The sequence below is a fragment of the Strix uralensis genome, chromosome 1 (assembly GCF_047716275.1).
Source record: "Strix uralensis isolate ZFMK-TIS-50842 chromosome 1, bStrUra1, whole genome shotgun sequence".
Taxonomy (NCBI): domain Eukaryota; kingdom Metazoa; phylum Chordata; class Aves; order Strigiformes; family Strigidae; genus Strix; species Strix uralensis.
Genome location: NC_133972.1, coordinates 96,137,912 through 96,160,517, shown reverse-complemented (window position 1 = coordinate 96,160,517; position 22,606 = coordinate 96,137,912). Strand labels below are relative to the sequence as shown.

The 22,606-nt window shown below is 39.9% G+C and overlaps 1 protein-coding gene across 4 annotated transcripts in view; it reads right to left on the bottom strand.

Annotated features, from left to right (window-relative positions):
* Positions 1-16,357: 16,357 nt before the first annotated feature.
* SEMA5A (semaphorin 5A) overlaps positions 16,358-22,606 on the bottom strand; it is a 354,251-nt gene continuing 348,002 nt past the window's right edge. For all 4 annotated transcript variants that reach the window (XM_074874592.1, XM_074874601.1, XM_074874608.1 and 1 more), the window contains one exon: positions 16,358-21,385. In XM_074874592.1, the coding sequence (XP_074730693.1) occupies positions 21,266-21,385 (120 nt within the window). In that variant the 3' untranslated portion in view covers positions 16,358-21,265. The remainder of the gene's footprint in view (positions 21,386-22,606) is intronic.

Below are 22,606 nucleotides of genomic sequence, written 5' to 3'. Positions count from 1 at the left end.
CTGTTTAATTTCCTTTTTAATTTTTGGAGGGGCTGGGCGGTATGATTGCAGTCAGGCAGGGCTGGGGGTGAATGCTGTGCCCATTCATGGAAAGCAGTGAGCTGATGGTGGGCCAGTGCCTGGCCCCGGGACACGCAGGCAGGCTGCAGAGGCACCTCTTGCACACCAGCCGACATGTCCTCCCGCCCTTCTCCCACCAGAGACCCCATTGTGCTCTTTCCTGCTCGTACCCAGCAAAGATCCTGCTTTTGACAAGCCACCTGTATGCTCAGCTTTGCTGCAACAGGGGCACAGCATCTTCTGTGAGGTCCAGGAAGCCTTTTGCAGGAGGATTGTGGAGAAGCAGGCTTGTGCCAGAGAGGATGGGGCAGGACCACAGCCGTGCATGCAGTGCACCACAAGAGGTTGGACTTGTGCGCCTTGGCTGTTGTTCCCATCTGGCTGAAGCTTGGTACCTGAGACAACACGTGTACCAGTGGGACCCGGTGGCAAGCACTGCTGACTGCAGAAGTGAGCAGTGCTGTGGTACAGGTTCCTTGTGAGCAGTGGTTAGATACAAGGTAGTAAACAACACTATGAATCCTACTCTCACCCAAACAGTTAGGAGGCATTTGGAAGGGGTGATGTTAAATGTGATCAAAGTGTTAACTAAGACATCTAGCACAAAGAAAGAGGCCAAGGTTTGATTTTCTGGCTGCTGCTATTTCCACACCTTTTTCCATTCAGTCCTTGCAGTCAGAGCAACCGTACATTTTACTCATCCAAGCCTGCCACTTATTCCATTGTCTAATTCCCCGGCCCTCCTCTCACCTTCCTGTAAAGTGTGAGCACTCCTCACACCTTCCTGTAAAAATATTAATCCTCTGGCTGGAGAATGGCATTCCAGTATCTGCTGATGCCATGAATAAAATAATGTATGTTTCAAATGTGTTGGACAAGGGAATGTTGATTTGAAACACTGATAAATGATGGCAATTTATAAAATTAAATTTTAATTGTTATGTAATTTTATATTCATAAATTATGAAGTTGTAATATGTTATATCACAGATAAATACATGATGTGCAATTATATATAATATACAATGTAAGTATGGTATTGTAAAATATATTATGTAACTTATAGTACTATAAGGTGTGTATAACATATGTATGTATAATAAATGTATAGTTGAATTAAATTAAAGTCATTACTTTAATTAGCACTATTCAGCGTTACTGAAAGGAATGATTTTGACCAAAAGTGAGAGATCTGAGAGTGGCCATTATTGCCTGGTATCTTAGCCCAGTTTAGGATGGAAGCAGGTATAGCAGAAAACTACAGCTGCATTAATGCAGCCCTACATCATTTCCCATGTGAATGCAGTCTGTGTATTTACTCCAACTATTGTACCTTCTCCCCTACATCATTTCCCAAACCAAATGGAGGTGAGGGACAGAAAGCTCATTGTCATCATCATTGTAAATCCAGGCTTTTTGGAGTCATCTGTGTGTTACTTTTTGTGTATCTTTCATTTCTCTCTTTTTTTCTTTTTTTTTTTTTTAAGCTAAATAGATGTCAGGGTAGAGAAAGGAAGTAATATGCATTTCAATCATAGACACCTCTCAGAAACATATTTTAAAATGGCTTTTCAGTTTGGCTCTGCATTATGACTAATAACTGCAACTTTCACTGAATTATGTCCTAAATTGAAGTAGCGAAATATTTTAGAAGTAGCTGTGACAGTCTCTGGGTCAGTCCCTAACACTTACTAGAAATGTGTTACTGTCTACTCATTTTTACTATCAGCCATTGACTATGTCACAGAAAGATATTCTAGGAATGTTGACGGCTGTTTTCTGTTGTGATTCCCCTCCACTCCCTCAGCGCAGAGTGTCCACAGTTGCTCTTCCACATGGTGGCAATATCTTGGCTCTGAGCTATGCACCTGCACAGTTAACAGCGTATTACTTATCTGAAGGGTAACGACTGTACCACCTCATCTGTGGATTGTCACAAAGGTGGTTTGTAAAATACATTCAGCAACCATCACAACAATAGAAAGGTCAAGACCCTCCAGCTATGTCTTTTTTCTTCTTCTTTCCTGAAAACTTTACATGGAAGAACACTGTTTCTGAGCAGCCTCATGTTGTGATCTTCCCAATTAATACAGCACTTCAGCAGCACTCATTGTAAGGTGAGATAAATGATGTATTAAATTTTTTGCCTAGGAAATGAGATAACTCCTAATACTTGAATTTCATTCCACATCCCTTCAGGGAAGCATGATAGAGTTTATATTATAAAATAAATGAGTATTCACTGTTTCACATTGACATCCAACATCTGAGAGTCAGCCACAGAAACTGGCAATCCCATCTCCTTTTGCCACACGTTCAGATCCAGAGTGATGCCTGTTACTGATTTCAAAGACTGAATCTAGTCTAAGTGACAGCTGCCACCCCACTGCAGTGGCCTCCTGTGTAAACTGAGTAAATCTGAACACTGCATGCTCCTTGTAATGGAAACACGGGGCAAACCCCTAAAACATTGACTGGTCATGCTGAAACAAAACTATTTCTATGAAAGCTTAAATGTAGCTGGCTAGCTGAAAAGCAATTACATGAGGAAAGAAAGCAGTAATTAAATCAGAGCTGAAATAATCTGAGAATACAGAAATAGAAATAAAACTAGGCTAAGTCAACACAGAATTGTTGCTCTACTTCAAAACTTCTGTGTCAAATAATTTCTCAAAATTGACATTTGCCTACAAAAGATTTTGACTTTTCCGCTCCCTCAGAAATGTGCACCCGCTCTGCCTCCAGCCTGCTGCAACAGCTCCCAGGGAAAATCTATTGCAGTGCTACTGTTGTAGGATCTGCAGTGCACTGCTCCACTCTTTCCTTTATTGATACACATCTAGAACGAGCTTCCTTATGTGCCTCTCTGGATACCTGTTCCTCTGGCATCTCACCTGTGAGGCTACAGCTCAGGTTGTGCCCAGCAACCCCTAGTGTGGGTTTGGCTGACTGTTGTAATAAGGACATGTTTGACAAAGTCATTGGGCTCCCATGTAAATGTCCCATATTGTATTCACGTCTCTTTTCAGTCTATCATCAGAGTGTAGAGAGCTGGGTGGCCTCCCTATCCCTCCTCCCTACTACTTTGTGTGCAATGAAGCACATTTTTCCCCAACATGGCCATGGAGGACTTCATTGGATTTCTGTGCATCTGAAGCTGAATGACCCTACCCATAGTTGGCCTTGGCCTTGGTTCTTTCAGATGTGATCCAATACTGATGATGACTCATCTTCTCCTAAACCATTAGGGCAGCAATATTCTCATGCAACTAGGCCACCTTCCCCACTACCCCATTGCCCCATATAACCACTTGCAAATGAAGGGGCTTGTCCTGACTGCTTACGTGCTGCTGGCTCTCTCTGGCAGTGTCCCTGGGACTTAGAAGATTGCATCGGACAGGCTGGGATAGAGAAAGAAGTCTTTTTTCTCTTTTACATTGATGATATAAATAGGATAATTATTCCAGGGGTTCTTTGGCTTTGGGGTGGGATAGGAGGGAGTGAATGCAAAGGTGGTGTTGAATGTAAAGGTCAATAATTCAGCTTTTGCCAAGATGAGAGTCTATTGACTTTTGCAAAAGAACAGCAGGAGCAGCTATTATACTTATTTTAACTTTGGGGTTTTGTGATTAGCTGCTTTCCAGAATAAAGCAAGAATGATACAGAAACCAAAGGTGTGCAGAAACAATCATTTTCAGCAAATGAGACTGTATCCTACTCATTCAGGCTGAGGAAAAAAAAAATCTCTTCTGAAGTATGTGCCATCATACCCGACTGTTCTGTAGCCCGAGCATTTCTGAGAAGCCTTACAGATTTTATCTCAGAACTGATTTTATAATTTTGATTAGCAAAAATTAATTAAGTCATGTTAACCTGACATGTGTGTGTCCATCTAAGGAGCTGCTGGAAACAGAATAAACAATTAGTCCAGTTCTTGTCATTACAAGCTGTAACGTACAAAAGTAATGCGAAAACTGTCCGTTAGATACAACATCATTGTAATATACTTGGTCAGTCTGGCCTACTTTGTGTGATCTAGTTATTCTTGAGAGAAAGGGGGAAGAAAAAAGCCAGCCCATACTGGATCTCACAGTCTTCAGCCTTACACAGTTTGAGGTGGAAAGATATTTTTTCCTGGCTCACTCACAGCTGATGTTCAACATAACTTCTGCAGGTTAAGGCTTGGTAATCTTTGCCATTATCTGCTCTTAGAGAACCTGCACGTGCAGTCACAACTCTGACCTGGACCTTTATTCCTTAAAATGTGGCTGTTCTTCACAGCGCTCTCTTGTTTTTGTCAGAGGGTCTGAGAACCACACACATGCCAAGCCTGTTCCAGCCGAGTAAAGAGACTCCTTAGCCAAACCTGGCACATCCAAAATACAGTTCGGTCCATATGAGGCCACCTTTACCTCGGAGGCACCTTTCTTTCACTGGCATCAAGACCTGTGACTAATTCAACATCTCCCAGTCCAGGGGCTGCAATTTGTCATCTCTCCCCATGCATCAACCCTGTGAGGTCCCTGAGAGCATCAGTTGTTCCTGCACTCCTCCCTTTCCTCCTGCATTTGATCCTTTCCCTCTCTCTCATCATCTTCTGACTGTTCCCATCTTTCTCTCTCAGGACTGCCCTTATCTATGTATTGCTGTCATGGAGCTATGAGGGAGGGAGGAAGCAGAACAGCTGCAGGACTCTGCAGAACTAACAACACAGGGGTCCCTGGCAGCTGACTAAAGCAAATGCAGCGCAGTGGTACTGTACGGCCAGATGAACAGTGGGTCAGGCTGGGCTATAGGGAGGTGGAAGAAAGCTGTCAGATTCCCTGCATGACATTTGGCAGCTCTGTAAACAAGAGTACATGAAACAGTTTCTGTAAGCCAAAGGGAAAATGGCTTGGTAAAGCATCCTCCTGCTCCCAGGCATCGACCCCATGTTAGGAGCTCCCTCACATGACCTCCCTCAGCTTTACATTGCAACCAGTCTTATCCTGTGTCTGAAAAACCCACCTGGTTGTCAGAATGAAAGTCACTTTCTCAGTATTCGGAACCAGGACAGGGTAGCTGAAGGAAAAGCCTTCGCTCTTGTGTGTTCCCAGTATCAGGCTGCCTCTGCCAGCTGTGCTTGAGAGCTTGAATCGATCCAGGTACCGCCTTTCATTTTTGTTTGTAAGTTTGTTTGTGCTTGTAGAAAATATTGCTGCCAGCCATTTCCAGCACCATCGCACTTCCACCATTCATTGCCATTGATAGTTGCATAGAGTGACTGTAATCTGTCAGGTTGGATTTTACAGCAGCATTTTACACCCACCTTTGCAAAATCTGCCCACCAACACCTTTCAGGGGCTCAGAGAGGCCTGTTAGGTGGCTCCTGGATGAGGGAGGAAAGTCATGGATACTAACAGTGTACATACCCATGATTTACATTTACAGACGTATAGGCACCTCGCGCTTTAGTAGGAACAGTTGAATGGCTCACTCCGAAGGGCTGCACATCTCAGAAGGACTCCCTGTTGGGAATTGCATTGCATGGGGTATCCTCTTTCTCTTACAGCCTTTTCAGAGCTCTTGGGTGACCATTGTTCTGCCAGTCTGCCCTGAACTCCATTTGTGATCCTTTGATTCTGTTTACACTCAAGGCATATTAATTTCCACAGTATTTCCGTATAGTAGACAAATCTTGATTCACATCCTTGACTGTCCTTCGTCCTGTCTCTAACATAATTATTCAGGTTTGCATGTAGATCTTTTTATGGTTTATTCACTAAAGAACATCTGCATTCCAAACTGATGTCTTGTCACTACAGATATCCAAAAAATAGTGTGTTTTATGGTCTTGCTTTTAATGCCAATTGCCTCCGCAATAAAGAAGAATGCTACTGGGGAAAAAAAAATGTTTGCCTCTGAATTTCTTATTCGAGGATATCAGCTTCACATTACAGAGAGGAAAATTAAGGACATAATCTATACTATTAGAAAACATCCATTAAATAAAGCTAAAATTGAAGCTAAATTTACATTCATTTAGTGACTGCATTTTATGTGGAGGCATCACTCCTCAGTGAGCTCTCAGAATGAGCTGCCCATTGGAAATCTGAATGATGCCTCAGCTTTATCTTTAAACCTCCAGTGTTATCTGCCTAACAAACCAAATTAATCTCTGTGATTTATGTAACTGTTATTACCAAAAAAAAAAAAAAAAAAAAAAAAAGCTCAAGAAGAATACGATCAGAGTTTATAAAGAGCTCCAAGGTTACAATATTCTTTATGGAATAAATGATCCATCCATTCAGCTGGGAACAGGGTAATGGCAAGGGACAACATAGCCAGAACTTCAAGAAAGCATTTCTAACAATATTTTTAGATGCTTCTGTTCTACCAAATCCAAAATAACCCTACTGATAAAAACTTCCCTTTCCCCCTTATGCCCCCATTCTCTTATTTGATACTGATTATGCCCTTCTGTTGGATACACAGCCACACCACTAACCACAGGTGGTCACTGGATTTGAGAAAGAGAATGGCAACTGGTCATAGATTTCCAAGGACCTCTGGCTTCACACCTAGGTACAGTCAGCTGCAGTCACCAGGCTCTACCTGCAGGTGGGAAAGCATGGGTCCAAGAAATGATACACAAACCTCTGCAAAGAGCTGGCAGAGTTTTCTGTGCTTTCTGAGTTGGCTTTCTTTCAAACACAAAATCAGTTTCAAAGTTTTTGAGTCTTTGCTGGTGTCTCCAAGAAGTTTGGGAATCACTGGTGTAGGGAACTGTTCTTAAATCACCATCACTTTCCACACTGCCCTTTAAATTACTATCTAGAATAAAGATCCCCAGACTGAAGAGGATATTTCCAGTTTGCATTCTGGTTATTCAAATTAAAGCCAAGAGAACTTTAGAGATATCTAATATTCGTGTCAAAGACCACACAAGATTTTTTGGTCTGAAAGAACAGGCCACATTTGTAAAAACTTTGCAAGCTTGCATAAAAAATTCTGACAACTCATTTCTTTTGTAATGTCTTTGTAGGTGATTGGTGTTGTCTGTGTGCCTGGCTGTTCTGTGCTACTGCACATCTGGGTAGTGCAGACCATCCACCTTCAGTCATTTGCATGGCCACAGGATCAACAGGTGATATGTAATTGAAGGGTAAGAAGATTAACTTTATTGATAATACGTGCACAGTTTTGGCATCACAAAATCTTCAACTGTGAGTATCAAAAGAGAATTCAGGAACAGAGTACAATTTCACATTAATTAAAGTACACAGCTATAAGACATGCAAATATTAATACTTAATTACAGGTGAAAAAACTGACATGCTGGAGAAGTTAAAGAGGCTTCTCAAAGACATCAGCATGAGGTTCCATATTTGTTCTGGTTTTATCACATACATGTGTTTCACACTAAGCGCTGTTTCCAATGGCTCATAAACTTGTGTTAGGATGTGTCAGGAAAACAAGGGCTCTTAATGTAACCTGTCTCGTCAGGAGCAGAAGGAAGGCCTGAGCTACACTCCTTTTCTTTGGTGGATTTCTAAATAAGAACGTATAGGACTGCCTTGAATGTGTTCCACCTGAATTAGCTAAAAAACAAACAAGAACTTCCAATACTGTCTGAAAGACTGACATATCCCTTCAGAAGATAATCTAATGTTTCATTGCCTTAGCTGTCCTAAATATGCAAGTTATCTATACATTATAAATAATATTCATATAAATATGCTCAAAATATACAACATATTCTATCAAAATGTCCCTAGCTTTAATTTGCAGCCATTTTAGTGGGTTGAATGGAAACCCCCAATCCTGTAATACTTCCACCTATACCTGTGGTGATGGTCATCTAACTATCCACCACGGCCCTGAGTTGTGTTTTATTCACTGCTTCTCAGAACAGACTCCCGCATGTGGCTTCGTGGCTTTATTCCTAACATACTTAGGAACTTGCATTAAGCTACACAAAAACATGATTTATTTGCTTGCACAGTGTGCTGTTTTTGTAGCTTTTCCTGGTCTTTACTTATTAATTCCATATTTTTGTGGCAGCAACTTCAACATTGTTTTTTTTAGTTTCTGACCAACACAAAAAGCACTAAACAACATAGGGGTGAAAATAGGTTTCTGTGGAAGCCTATTAAGAACAGTGTCTCCATCCAGAGGAGAATTCTTTGCTAGTGACTTATCAATTAGCCAGTGTTAATGTGTTTCATACTGGTGATATTGTTTTAGCTTTGCAGTGAAATTACTAAGTGATAGCAAATGGAATGGGAGAGGGGAATATCAGGGCACTAAACAGCATGTCCAAGTTTATACAGGTTAATGATTATTCCTTTCTCAAGGATCACAGCAATACTTTAGGAAAGTTTTCCTAATTATGTGCAGATGTATAGCATCACAGTTCCACAGGTAAATTTATAAAGAGTTGAGAGAGATGATGGACTGTTTATATTTGCTCAAGTATTCTCACATTTCCTGCTGTTGAGGTGGATAATGCCAACACACATTTCTGCACTACATTATGGAAAAAAGGCTTGAAAAATCTGTGCATTTTGCCAAACTGTTGAGCTATGACATGACAAAAAATTAGAGAATACTTCCAAATGTGACATGCTTTCAGCCAGACATCAGAGTTTGCTTGAATCTGCTTCAGATTTTTCTCTGGTGACAGACCATGCAGGCAAAATCGAGACCACACCCACTACCTAGGAATGTTATAGGTGAGATTGGGAACCTAGTGACATTTTTAACTCAAAACTGTCACTATGAGATAAAGCATGATCTTTTCTGAATAAACCTCTAAGTTAGAGTTTAGGGTTTGATGCTTTCTTTTGCCACAGGACAAGTTTTGCATCTCAGGGAAGTTATCTGGGGCTGGATTTATAAACATTTAGAGGTCTCACTCCCTTCAGTGAGGGAAAAGACAAATTACAGAAAGTTCAGGAATCAGCTTATCCCCACTGTCAGACCTCACTTGGCAGCCTTAAGCAGCTGGAAGCCTCCATTAACCAGCCAGCATAGGTAGGCTTAAGGCTGCCTAACAGAGCTGAAGTGGCTTAAGGGCATCCACAGAATACGGATGAATATAACGCACAAAGTAGTGCGAAGTACTGGTCATTGTAAAACTAAGGTGCATTTCTTAGTCTATTCTTGTGAAGGAAGTGTTTCTCACTTTGCCATCTGCCTAGGACTTCTCTTGAACAAAGACTGTCCCTCACAACAGTTTGTGGACTAGATTTATGATGTGGATGTGATTCAGACTTATAAATAATTTCAAGCCATCCAGCTGTAAAAGGGTAAAAGGTCACTTACCCATCTCACTTACTAGCACCAGTAAGAAAGAGTCACAAGTATTGCTGCATGTTCCATGACATTTGTTTCCTGATGGCCTATGTAAATATTCACCATTTTTTAATTTGTTTGTTTGGTTTTTATTCTCACCCTAGGTCTTCAAATCATATTTACCAACAGGATGGAGCTGCAGGAAAAGAAATTGCTGCATAAACAATGGTGCATTTCAATATTTACTTTAAACTCTGCTTCAGTCCTCTCGGACTGAAACTATTTTGCAACTGCATTCATTATATTTAAACAGGCTTTCACAATTTAACATTTGCTCAGAGTTAGGTAAATTAAATTCTATTTCACTGTTTGCATAAAGATAACATTTCGTGGCAATAGCCTGTTTTGTTTGTTGATTTGGCTGAAGCAGATAGCATGACAAAAATACTGAACAAGGACATTTTAACTTTAATACTTATAGTGGATAGAAGCCAGACAGAGAAATAATATTTCTCTTTATCTTTTTAGAACTCCAGGTTTTTGGTGAGGAAAAGATTATTATTGGTTGTTACAGGCCTATTGCTGAAGTTAATTCAAATTAATAACTGGTAGAAATTTTATTTGGTGCAGAGGGGAAACCAAGAGTTCGTTATCATACGGACAAAGCGGATTGAAGCCTACCATCTGGACACACCACTAACAAACACCACCTCCAAGTGCAGTTTCTATTTCTAATATGCATTGAGTCTGCTATTAGAGGGAAACTGTGGTCGTGATGCTGGTGGTAATATTGGAGGTTGGCTCACTTATGTGTAAGGCGTCACATTGGCTCCCACACTGCTGGAAATTGCCCAGTTTTTAATGATAGCTCTGAGTTCACCACATCAGGTCCATTTTATTACACATAAACTTGTAAGACTCCTGGCCTAGAGCACACAGCAGAGGTGCCTTGTTACTGCTGGTCAGCACTATTTTTCCTCATGAAACATTAGTTCAACTTTGATTCAGTGCCTAACAAAGATTTGTTGTTCTTAGAAAAAACAGGTTTATCTGAGATCAGAGAAATTGGTTTTTATTCTTACTGTCCTAAAACACAGTGGTTCAAAAGAACTGAAGAGCAGTTGATACAACAGCCACAGAAAGGGAAAAACCTAAGGTCCAGAAGGAAAGGGAAAAAAAACCCAACAAAAACCAAAAACCAAATCATCATTCCCAGGATTTGTTTTGGAGATTTGTTCTTGGTCCTCATGCACAACTCAGAGATAAGCTGTTTACACAAAGCGTAAGCACAAAAATTATTCTTCAGCATATGAGCAGATCTGGTGAACCTCCACCAGGGAAGCCAGTGCTCCAGGCTGCTGATCTCCTGGGAGCTGTCTGTGAGTAGGCATGCTTTAGGAGGCAACATTTCATGCATGGTGTTTAGTTTTTGTTAGCATCTCTTTTGGCTCTCATCAAAATTTCACAGAACACAGTTTTGGAGCAGAAATGGCAGACCAGCTTGCTAGCAATCCAGTGGTACTCCTGCTAATGATCACTAATTGGCCCCTGCAAATCTGGTGATGTTTTCTTAAATGAGGAAACCAAGTAGATGTTGAACTCAATTTGTATTGACTGGCTGAGTAACCCTTCAGACACTTTTCTTCAGAGATAATAACACATTCTTTAAACCAAAGGCTGTCAGCACCTACTGCTCAAATATCGAGGCAACTAACATTAACAACTCCCACACAGAAACCTGATTTTCTGTTTGTATTTATGTACCAGACCTCAGTCAGTGTGTGAGCTCTCAAGCAACAGTAAGAAACACAATCACAGGGAACACATGGAAAAGATATCATTACACACAAAAAAAGCTAAAACTATGATCTGACAGTGACTTCAGCAATCTTTGTCCCAGTCTCCCTTTGTCACACTGAACGTGTATGTGCTTGTGTGCACACGTGCAGGGGAGAAAGAGCATGTGAGTCCAGACAGACAAGAATATACAAGTTTTTTTCACAAGCAGGCTACAGACAGCAGGTAAAAAGGCAATTATACAGTACTTTGTCTTTTGAGCAGTGACTTTTCATCCACAGACATGAGAGAACAGATATATGCACATGAGTTATGCTAAAAAATCCAGCCTTGAATCCCACCTGCTATTGGCTGCAGAAAATGTGCAGGTGAAATAAATCAAATCCTGACCTGCTCAGCAGTGGAAGTCTTTCTGCTTTTCCAGGAAAGTGTTGGGGAAGGTTCCTTGTGTTGGCTAAAACAGCCACCTATGTTTAAATGTTATTTGTAATTTTTCCAGGTTGATAACTGGCTGATGCCATCACACATCTCTTGCAACATGACAGGACTGTATCTCCTCTGAATATTAGGACACTTTATTTGCTCACTTATTTACCTGGGGTTTGTGAGCACTTAAAAACTGTCGTTAATTTTTTAATAGATGCTGAACTCCAGATCAAGTAGGTGTGCTGGAGAGGTATGGTGGATGAAGTTTCGTCTCTTGAGATTTCTTTGGCATTGTTGTAGGTTTAGGTCTTTTGCTGTTTTCTGGTTTTGTTTTTTATCAAGTTCTCCTATAAATTTTAATTGCAAGGGCTGTGTAAAATTTTGGGATCTAAACCACAGATTTCCATGGCATAGACGGTTGTTGACATGGTGGGTTGCACTCAGTTTTGTGTACCTACCATGTTTTTTCTCTGAAAAATGTTTCTATTTTGATCTTAAAAACTAACAACACTCCAATAATGCTGTCCCTAAGTACCCATCTGAGCCTTCTGAAATTAAACATTTGTTTAGGAACCACGACGTCTCATCAGGTGGAATCTGAAGCAATCCAGTCACAGCTGACCAGAGAGTAGACAGGTATCAGATTTAAAGTTCATAGACAGAAGCCAGCTTCTGAGTGGAAACAGAGAAGATGGAGGCAACCACATAAGTGTCTGGAAACTTGTGCTGGAATAAGGTTGCAAGATAGCACTAACTTACTGCTCTAGCACAGGGTAACAGGTGGAGGGGCTTTGCAGTTACAGTGGGGAGGAGGATTGCTATGCAAGAAGGAATCCCATTATGACTCAGAGAGTCCTAATTCCTGTGAGAAAAAATAAAAAAATGAAGAAACATTTGGCTCCATAGCAAGGAAAGGCTATCCTTTAAAAGGATTATAGTAAAATAAGAAACAATTGAAGCACAAATAAAGATGCTCTCATTACTGCCAGGAGAGAGGCTTAAAGACACTTTTGGTCTTGGCCGGCATGGCAGCTCTTACTATGGTACATTAGTTACTGTAATCTATGTGAGGAATTCATATTCCAAAGCCACTCCCAGTGAACCAAGCTAGCTAACTTTCCTTTATTTTAATTTTCTACATAATTGCCACTGACGGGAAGAAGAGAATGCCCTGTTCAACCTGTGCCTTTCTGCAGCAAGGTATATGTTAACAGCAATGTCTTTATTACTAGAAAGTGTCTTCTGCTCTAACCTGTACCTCAGGAGAAATCCTATCTCAGGTTTTGTGGGAAATCATAGGTAAAGGTGAGCTTATTATCGTTGTGGATAAATAATTGATAAGGTTTCAAAAAGAACCCCACCTATACAAGGAATGGTCTTGGGAAGTTATGAATATTTCTAGGAAATCAAGGGAATGAATGACTAATCCATATTTGGGACTAAATCATAAGATTTGAGAGTATTTCTACCCATTTCTGTGGTGCGGGTTGATGGCAAGTTTTATGTTTGTTTTAATATAAAACACACTTAACGTTTCATGGGATCAGGAAATCCCATAAACACGTCTTTAACTGTAAACATTGACTTGAAGAGCACTCTTAGAGAGGAATATGCTCAAACACTATGGCCTCTGAATAGCACCAGGCAGGAAGTTTCAAAGGGAATATAAAAAGGTAAAGAAGTTGATTTTTCTCTTCTTCTGCAGAGAGTCCAAATTTATCATTGCAGAACTTGGTATTCCCTTGTGGGTTAGTACTGTTTCCACTAGTGCAAAAAACAAGCAAACAAAAAGTATGGCTTAGAAGATGACAGATGTGTGACTGAGATTTGAGTATGCGTGTTAAGGATAAGCGTTCTGATCTGGGGAGAAGTGTTAAATGAGCACAAAAGGATGAAGTTCAGGTCATGCTGACATTAAAGACTTGAAAAAGGCAGTAAAATCCTTATTACTGAAACTTGAAAAAGATACTAAGTCAAGAAGAAATTGTGAATACTAATCAAGGCATTTAAATAATATCAATATGAGTAATGGAGCCTAGAAAAGTGGTATGCTCCCTACACCACCCCCCCCCCCCCCAAGAATTCAATTTAGTAAAAGATAATTCATTAAATTAAATTATTTAAAATATCCAAAATTATCACTGGAGACAGAAATATAGGGTGCAGACATATGGTGGAAAAACACTGTCACCACCCATTAACTGAGCTTCCTCTCTGTGTTCCAGATGATCAGTAAAGATATGTTAAATTATGTCCCAGAGTACTAAATAAGTCAACGGACAGCCATTAGGATACAAATTTGGTGAGCTGTCTGAATAGGTGTAAATCCGAAGTAAGCTCTGTGTCAGTGAAATGAGACTGCAGATGTAACTGGCTTAGATCCCTGCACCCGTGCTTCTGTGCTTGAGCCACCACACCAACATTTCTTCTTAAATGTGAGTTATCTTCAGCAGCTCTCCTGAGAAATTTTGCTAGGGAAGCTGTTTTTGAAGGAGACAATGGCAAGGGAAAATTATTCCCTACCAAGTTCTGTACAGGGATCATTTACTCCCATTATTGCAATAAGCAATGGCATTCTCCTGATACCACCAAACCAAAAGTGTTTACAATTGCTAAAAATCTGAGCTCTATTTCAATTATTTTATCTTGGGTACATCACTATTAAAAACAATTTTTCCACTGCATAGGACATTTAATAGGGCCATGACAAAAGAAAGCACTTTTCAGCACACAGATATTTAAGCAATTTCTTCTGCAGCTCTACTGGCTTCAAATCTTTATTTAAAAGTTGGGACCTTAAATTTCCCATTTATTTGAAATTTTATATTGATTTCACTTTCAGTCAATGCCTACTGCTGCAGCTAACAAAAGGGAGAATAATTCAAAACCATGGGCTTAGTGATTAAAAAATATGGTTGCCGAATCCTGGAACATATACTGTGTTACTGTTAATTAGCTTCCATGATATTTTAAAATCCAAAGCTATTGTTGGATAAGGTTTGTGGACAAATCCTTTGGAGAAAAAAAAAAAAAGTACAGCTTCTTTCTCCATTCTCAGCCTCTAGGATTGTTTTGTGTGACTGCTGAAAGTTACACTGATTGAATTTTTTTTCTGAAATGATGTTATGAAACTACCATCTCTGCTCAGATGTTCATTTCAGTTGAGGAATTGCTATAGTACATTCAGTTTAAGAACAATTAAAATAAGACATACTCAGTATCAGTATAACAGTTATCACACAGACCTTGATGTCAGTTTTACAATACCTACTTTTATCAGACTTCATTACTGGTATAAAATTAGTCCTTCAAATTGATAAATCCTTAGCTAGGTAGGGCTGTAATCAGTTTCCCACAAGCAAAAAAGGCAAGGGGAGAAGTATGCTGTCATTGTTTAACTCCAGTCAGCAGCTAAGCCCCACACAGCCACTCACTCACTCCTCCCTGGTGGGATGGGGGAGAGAATCAAAAGAGTAAAAGTGAGAAAACTCGTGGGTTGAGATAAAGACAGTTTAATAAGTAAAGCAAAAGCCACGAACGCAAGCAAGGCAAAACAAGGAATTCATTCACCACTTCCCATGGGCAGGCAGGTGCTCAGCCATCTCCAGGACAGCAGGGCTCCATCACATGTAACGGTGACTTGGGAAGACAAACACCATCACTTTGAACGTCCCCCCCTTCCTTCTTCCCCCAGCTCTATATGCTGAGCATGATGTCATATGGTCTGGGATATCCCTTTGGTCCGTTGGGGTCAGCTGTCCTGGCTGTGTCCCCTCCCAACTTCTTGTGCACCCCCAGCCTACTCGCTGGTGGGGTGGGGTGAGAGGCAGAAAAGGCCTTGACTCTGTGTAAGCACTGCTCAGCAGTAACTAAAACATCCCTGTGTTATCAACGCTGTTTCCAGCACAAATCCAAAACATAGTTCCATAGCAGCTACAGTGAAGAAAATTAACCCAGCCAAAACCAGCACCTATGCAAAAAAGTGTCCAACCTGGATCCAAAGAGCCAACTGGAAACAAAAGGGTTATCAGTTCCCAGTAAACCTCTCACTGTGCTTTCATTTGCACCACGGCGCAGTGTCAGAGCATGCAATCTGGTGTGGTTTCATTTTTTTTTTAGTGAATGAGGGAAACTAAAGGGGTACACTCTAACTGGTAGTGGGTGTTCAGCCTGTGGGACTAGCCTGGAGCTAGTCCAGAATCCATGAGTTCAGCACCAGCTGTTTTGCTCTACAGATCCGCTCCTGTTGCCCTACCCTTCCTGCCAACAGATACTGCGAAAATGCCACCTGCACTGCGGCACTTACTGCTTGCAAAGCATTTTGTTCCCTTCTGGGTAACCTGGTGCTGAGAGTGTCACCAGTTCTTTTTTTCTGATTCTGAGTAACAGTCACAACTTTGCACAGGTACCTGTTGTAATCAGACTGCTTTTTGCTTGGGCAACTAGTAACCCCCCCAAATAGGAGGTTACAGCCCCAGCAGCCTTGCCCTTCGCAGTTCCCCAAAACCCTCTAAGTTTCTGTTAAAGTTTAGTAACAAGTTTGCCAAGCCTTCAGTCACATTCTTCTATGGTTTTGTTTCCACTTCTGCCTACCCTTGTTACTGCTGGGGTTGAAATCTTTGCCAAACCTCCCAGGTTAGCACATTTCCCTCTTTGTACCATCCCAGTTAGAAAATGTTGTCGCATGGCAACACAATGCAAAGCATTCATTTAGTCACACAGAACAGTCTAGCTAAAGGCCATTTCAGCCACACACAGATTCATTTTTTGTGGAGAAGAGCGAAAGAAAAGGAGAACATTCACAGATCCCAGAACCCTTCTTTATTTGGAAGAATGGCTTTTAAATGAAGTCAAGCAGTTTCTTGTTTTATCATTCATTTATTTAGCAAAGAAAGGAATGAATTCAAATACCCCACACAATGAACACATATCTATTCCCTGATATCAAGATGCAGATTTGCTTGTGAACAATTTTAGATGAAACTGTTTTCTTACTATTGAAATCATCTTGTACTGTGCATGGATTTGTGCAGAAGCAATATATTTTGGGCTTGATCCTGTAAACACATTAAAATAAGTAACTTGCTACATCCATACCACTGAACTCAGTGTGGTTACTTATATGATGAGTAAAATCATACTCAGGAGCCTAGATTTTGCCAATATAAACTAGGCATCCAAATGACAGTGAAAATTAGAAGTGTATCTCTCTAGGCTCACTATAGTCTTGGTGGAGAGACACAAGCCCTGACCAGGATGTAACTCTGCCCATCTAGGGATGTTCTCCCAGACGAGACACAGAGGGTGCTGGTGGCAGCTACAATCAGAAATTGGTCAGATGCCTCAAGCAGAGCAAGATAAGCTTGGACCAAACTGTTTACAGAATTGATCTCATACAGCAAAGCCATTATGCATACAATTAACTTTAGGAATGTGCTTATGTTGCGCTGATTTTAATAAAACTGGTCCCACATTTAAAGAAGTGAACATATTCATTCTATAATTATGAGGAAAAAATATTGAAGCATTTATTTCTATTAACATTTTTGTTGCATCTGGGACCTCTTACTTTCTAGTTTGAACAGCCATATGGTCTGATGCTCTGAGAACTTTCTTCACTTAAGTGCTTTGGTAGCTCTTGATTTGTACATCGATGTGGTATTTTCCTAGAGGTTACTGTGGAGCTCTGGTAGAGCTAACTAAATGCACAATGTCCTACACCCATCTGAGACTTTAATCAGTACTGCCTAATAGCCTGGAAATCAAAGCCATTTAAGTCCCATTCTTTCTCCCACTCTCTTATGAAAATCCTAATCCTAGTCAAAAATCTCTTGATTAGTTTCAGCCAAACCACACTGCTCCAACAGCAGGTGACTGCAAACAGCTGGAAAAGCTTTCACGTAAAGTAACCTTAAATGACCACAAAGGTCATCAGAGTCAAATCAAAGTACAAGATAAATCTGCAAGCACAGGAGTCCATTTTCTAAGCAACTGAGGAATGTACGCTACGTATCAGACACAAAAATAAGCCCAAAATATGTATGCAAGCATAATTCTACTTTGAGTTATCCAATGAAAGTATACACTGTACAGGATCCGTCTGGCAATCCTGCTTCCTTCTCACTCCATGTAGCAGGGCTACACAGAAACAGCTTTACTCAGAGAATTTTGATCTATCTGCCGAAATGTTTGTATTCAAAATAGAGAAACATTTTTAAATTTATGCAATCAGTGTAAAAGTGGTTTAGTAACTATTGGCATCAGAGGTAATACAATTATTTATCCAGAAAAGATCACTTTATCCAAGCGAAAGGATAAGGAGTATTCGAGCACGGCATTTAATGGGCAAGGGAGTTGATTTTGCCTTTCCAAGAACAGAACAATGCTGTAAGAACCAAATTTTACCCTTGTGCAAATCTGAGAGCTCTATCGGCTTAAACAAGATTTGCAGGCAAATGCCCACTTTGTTACATTTTTGGCAAAAGAAAAATAAGAACTTTCATGAAGATATCTTCTTCTGACCAAAATGTCTGTAGACTATTTTAGAAAAAAAGCTAAATAAAGTAAATTGAAAATTAATAGAGACCGCAGCTTGCTTTGCTCCATATATTAGGAAAGGCTTAAACTACCTGGGCAGCTATGTAGAACTCAGAAGGTGAAAACAGTGATATAGGCAGTGCATCTGAGGTACTCTAAAATTACTTAAGACAGAAATATCTAATGGATTTAAAACCTGTGGTCCCAGAATCCATCCTGACAAGGAGATCTTGCCATCAATTTTTTCTCCTTGAAGTGCTGTGAAATTTTCATGTTTATTCTACTGCTTTAGATAGAGGGTTGAATATACCTCTGCCTGCAATTAAGAACAATGTAATTTAGGAAGCTCAAAACCAAAAATAAACCTCCAAATGTTTAAAAGATCCACTTTTCTGACAAGTTGGCATGGTGTTTGAATGACACCACACAGGAGTTGCTCAAAGATCTGGAACACCTGAAATATTCCTTGGGGAGATGGAAGTGTGAGCAGACTGAACATCTGCTAAATGCACTTCTACCTATGACCATGCAGACCTAACCTAGGGTATTATTACTGCATATATAACACATATCTAACATAGGTATCTATCCATGAAAAGAATGGAAAATAGATCACCGTAAAGATAGGCGTGCCTCAAACTACTGAAGAGTTAAAAACAAAGCTAATTTCAGATAATTTTAATTAAAAAAGGTTAAAATAAAAATACATAGTTCAAATATTTTTGAGATATTGGTCTCATAACTAATAGTCTAAATATAAAATCCACAAGCCAGACTAATGTGCTCGTAGTACAGGGGCAGAGAGGAACAGTGTTGTGCATATATGTGTGTATGTGCATGTGCTGCTTTTTCTTGGCAGTGGCAGCAATATAGATTTTCTTTTCTTTATCTTATTTAAATGTAAAATTTTATCTTTTGGCAAAAACAGAGTGATTCAGATACTGGACTGATTATGATTTGGAAAGCTTTTTTCCCCTCTATCTGTTTCACTGTTTTCTTGCAGAGAAAATTTCCTCTTACCCAGGGCAATCAGCTAATTTATTCCTGGAAAACCAAATCTAATGTACAGTAAAAAAATCACAAATTACAGAGAACCAGTATTATTATACTTTCTGGAGATAAACTGGTGAGAGGGTGAGGTTCTTTCTTTTGACTGAGTTAGTAACAGGGACAGCTATTCAGTTGGAAAAAATAGGTGGCTGATCTTAATTATTTTCATAGATGGTAAATGTGCGTTCATTTTACTGCACAGCTTTTCAAAGACCATTTGCTTTCCATTTTTTCATTTTACTGCAGAATAGAGATAGGAAGCACAGTGCTACATTGAGATCTATCCCCATTCAAAAATGTTGCTCATTGCCATCATCGGATACAGTGTTTACCCTTGCTATGTAAGTGGCTGGACCACCAAAGTGGTGCTCAAATGCAGTCTCACATGATCAGTGTTTCTTGGTACTTTTTGCCTTTTCTGTACATAGCTGTGAATCATTATAATGTGTACATGTTTTTCTCTATTTCCCTATCATAGCGTAACCTAATGATCAAGGACTCTAAACACTGAATAGAAATGTTTGCACTTCGCTTCTCCTTGCATACCTGCCTGGTATTCTGGTGCAATGATCTTTGCATCTTGCATGCTCAAAAAAACCGAAAGCCTAATTCTTCAAACCTTAATATTCACTTTTAATTTCTTTTCACAAGCTTCTGAGAATAGCAAATGCTGCCTTACTACTAAGTACTCTGGAAAATCTGGCCCAAACCCCTGCCCTTTTCTTTTTAGCTATACATCTGGAATTTCAGATACAAAAATAACAATGTCATGAATCTGGGTGAAGACAGACAGAACAAAGAAAAATGGTATAAAAATTCTTTGTGTTTCCTCAACTGCCACTATAAAAGGAATTAAAACTGATAACTTAAAACTCAAACAGCATTTTAAATATTTACATCAATGAAGTTCAACAAGATAATCACTTAAAACACCATAAGAATGTTCCTCTAGGGGCTGACTAGCGTGGGTCAGACACAGCAGCAAGATGAGACAAAGTTTTGCAAATACATCTGCATTTTCTGAGCCAGCTTTGTTTGTCAGACACGTGCATATAAAGTAAAAGCCAGAAAGAGAAAAGCAGATCTATGATTATGCCTACATACCCCCGAGAGCCTGAGATGGCACACAAAACACGGTGCAGTCGTATTTTTCTGTGACCAGCCTGACAGCGAGTGCTACAGCAGAGAGACGAGCAGGTTCCCATCCACACGCACCAGGGAGAGGAAGCCTGTGGGATGCCAAGACTCGTGCAAGTCTGCACGCTGCAGCGAGGCTGGTTTACTTACAACACACAGAAAAACCTTTCAGTGTGCCTCTCCCATCTGCCCTCCTCCATCAGCCTCCCTGTGGGATATGCCCTTCCACACCCTCCCAAAAATTAAACCCAACTAGGTGAAGGCTTTATGTGACTGGGTTTGGCTTGCAACTGGAAACCACTGACCCTGTAGCTTTCTGGGTTAATTACAAGATTGTATCCCTCGGTATGGCCTTAGTCTCTGCACTCTGAACAGCTGAACTGCAGCCGGAGTGATTTACAGCCCAGGAAGATCAGCCCTACAGAGCCCAGAGCTGCTGCAGAGCATTGCTAAACCACCACGTTTCTTCTTGTGGTTGTTCCCAGCACTCTGCAAGCTCTTTTTGGTGGTGTGAGCTTCAGGAGATTGCACAGAGGGCTCCGTGGTTAACAGCAGACCTCCCTTTTCAAACCTCATGGAAATAAAAGACAGTGCCTAAAAAGAAATTAGATTTGTACTCCTGGCACAGCTTTACGGAATAACATTAACATTTTTTTTAAAGCTCAGGAATTACTTAGTCACTCGTTAGAGAAATCTGACTGGAAGTTTATGAAACTGAGTGAAGTGATGCAATCCTCATGAGTGGGCCAGTGACACCGAGGGGCTGCATCCAACACTGAAGGCCAACCTTGCACTCTGCAAAGAAAACAGCATGTCACAAACAAGTGTTTTGGGCTTTTGGCAGCAATGGGACATTGATGGCTTGGATCGTGCTTGAAATGTCTCTGAACTTCATCTCTGAAGCCTCAATCACATGAGCAGTCAAGTAGCACAGGCCTTGGGGACTGGGGAGTTACAGGAGGCCAGAAAATATACAAGCCCATTAGTACTCATCATAATTATTGAAATCTGTAAAATAGGTATTAGAATAAGTCTTTGCAGTAAGATGTGGATTGAAGTATTTGTTTCTCTCTTCCAGAATCAGGTTGTTTTTGTTAAATGCCTGGGGGAAAAAAAAAAAAAAAAAAGAGATAAGAGAATGGGAAAGGCAAAAGAAAGGTAGTCACTAACTGCTCTTTCACCAAGTCAATTTTTGTGGCAAATATCTGTCTATAGTAAGTCAGTCAAAAATGCATTGAGAAATACCTGCACATTTACAAACACTTGCATTTGCATGTATCTGCTTACATAATAACGTTCCTAAAAAAACCCAATGATAATAAAGTAAAGCCAGGCACTTTCCTCCCAATAATATAAAACTCATTTTACAATTAAAAATACTTTTAATCATGCATATTCAGTTCTTCCTATTAAAATGATTCGCTCATTATCTTTTTACTGAATAGGAATTATTTTCTCTTTACTGCATTAATTTCTTGATTTTCAAATGCAATATGTAGGAAAAAAGTCTTGAAGGTCTTAAGAGAGTATGAATCCTGGGTTTTTTAAAGTGATATGGGTATTTAGAGTATGAATATTTTTTTTTTGTTTCTGTAGCTATCCAGAGAGATGATTAGTGGAATTTGGAAAAGCTCTAAATTAGGTACATATTCCACCACTGATTACAAAACCTAGACTTTTCTTGTCATTTTCATTTTTAATGAAATTCTTTAAAATGTCTTTAATTAGAAAGAAAATGCAAAAATTAAAAACTGGATTATCCAGGTAGGATTTAAGAAAAATCCTCATTTACAAAAAGCTTTGCAGCTGCATGAATAAACTGTGTAATCTGAAGATACTGAACTAGGTGTTTTCACAATGCTCATCCTTCCTTAATTCAGAGGATCTGAAAAGCAGAGCTATTCTAAAAGGTCATAAAAAGAAAATAGCTGTTTGGAAACAATGATCATAAGATACAGATATATGCCAGACTTCCAGCTAATGTAAATCTGTGATGCTCATTTACAGAATGTTTTGGGTATGGACACTAGCTGAGAGTCTGACCCAAAATATATTCACCAGATACATCTCCTGTATAACATAGTACAGGAAGATGAACAGTGCCCTTGACACCATATCATTGGAAACAAAGGATTATCTTAAAGATGTGTCACGATGATTGTTAGTGGCCCTGTTTACTCCTTGAACAAGCCACTAGGGAACACAATTAGGAAAAAAGCCTCACAGAGCAAAACTTGAGTAGTCTGATTTTTTCCAGGAAAGGCTGCTGCTGTCTGAATTACACATACACACAAAATCTAGCTTCCTGTGTAATAAGGATTGA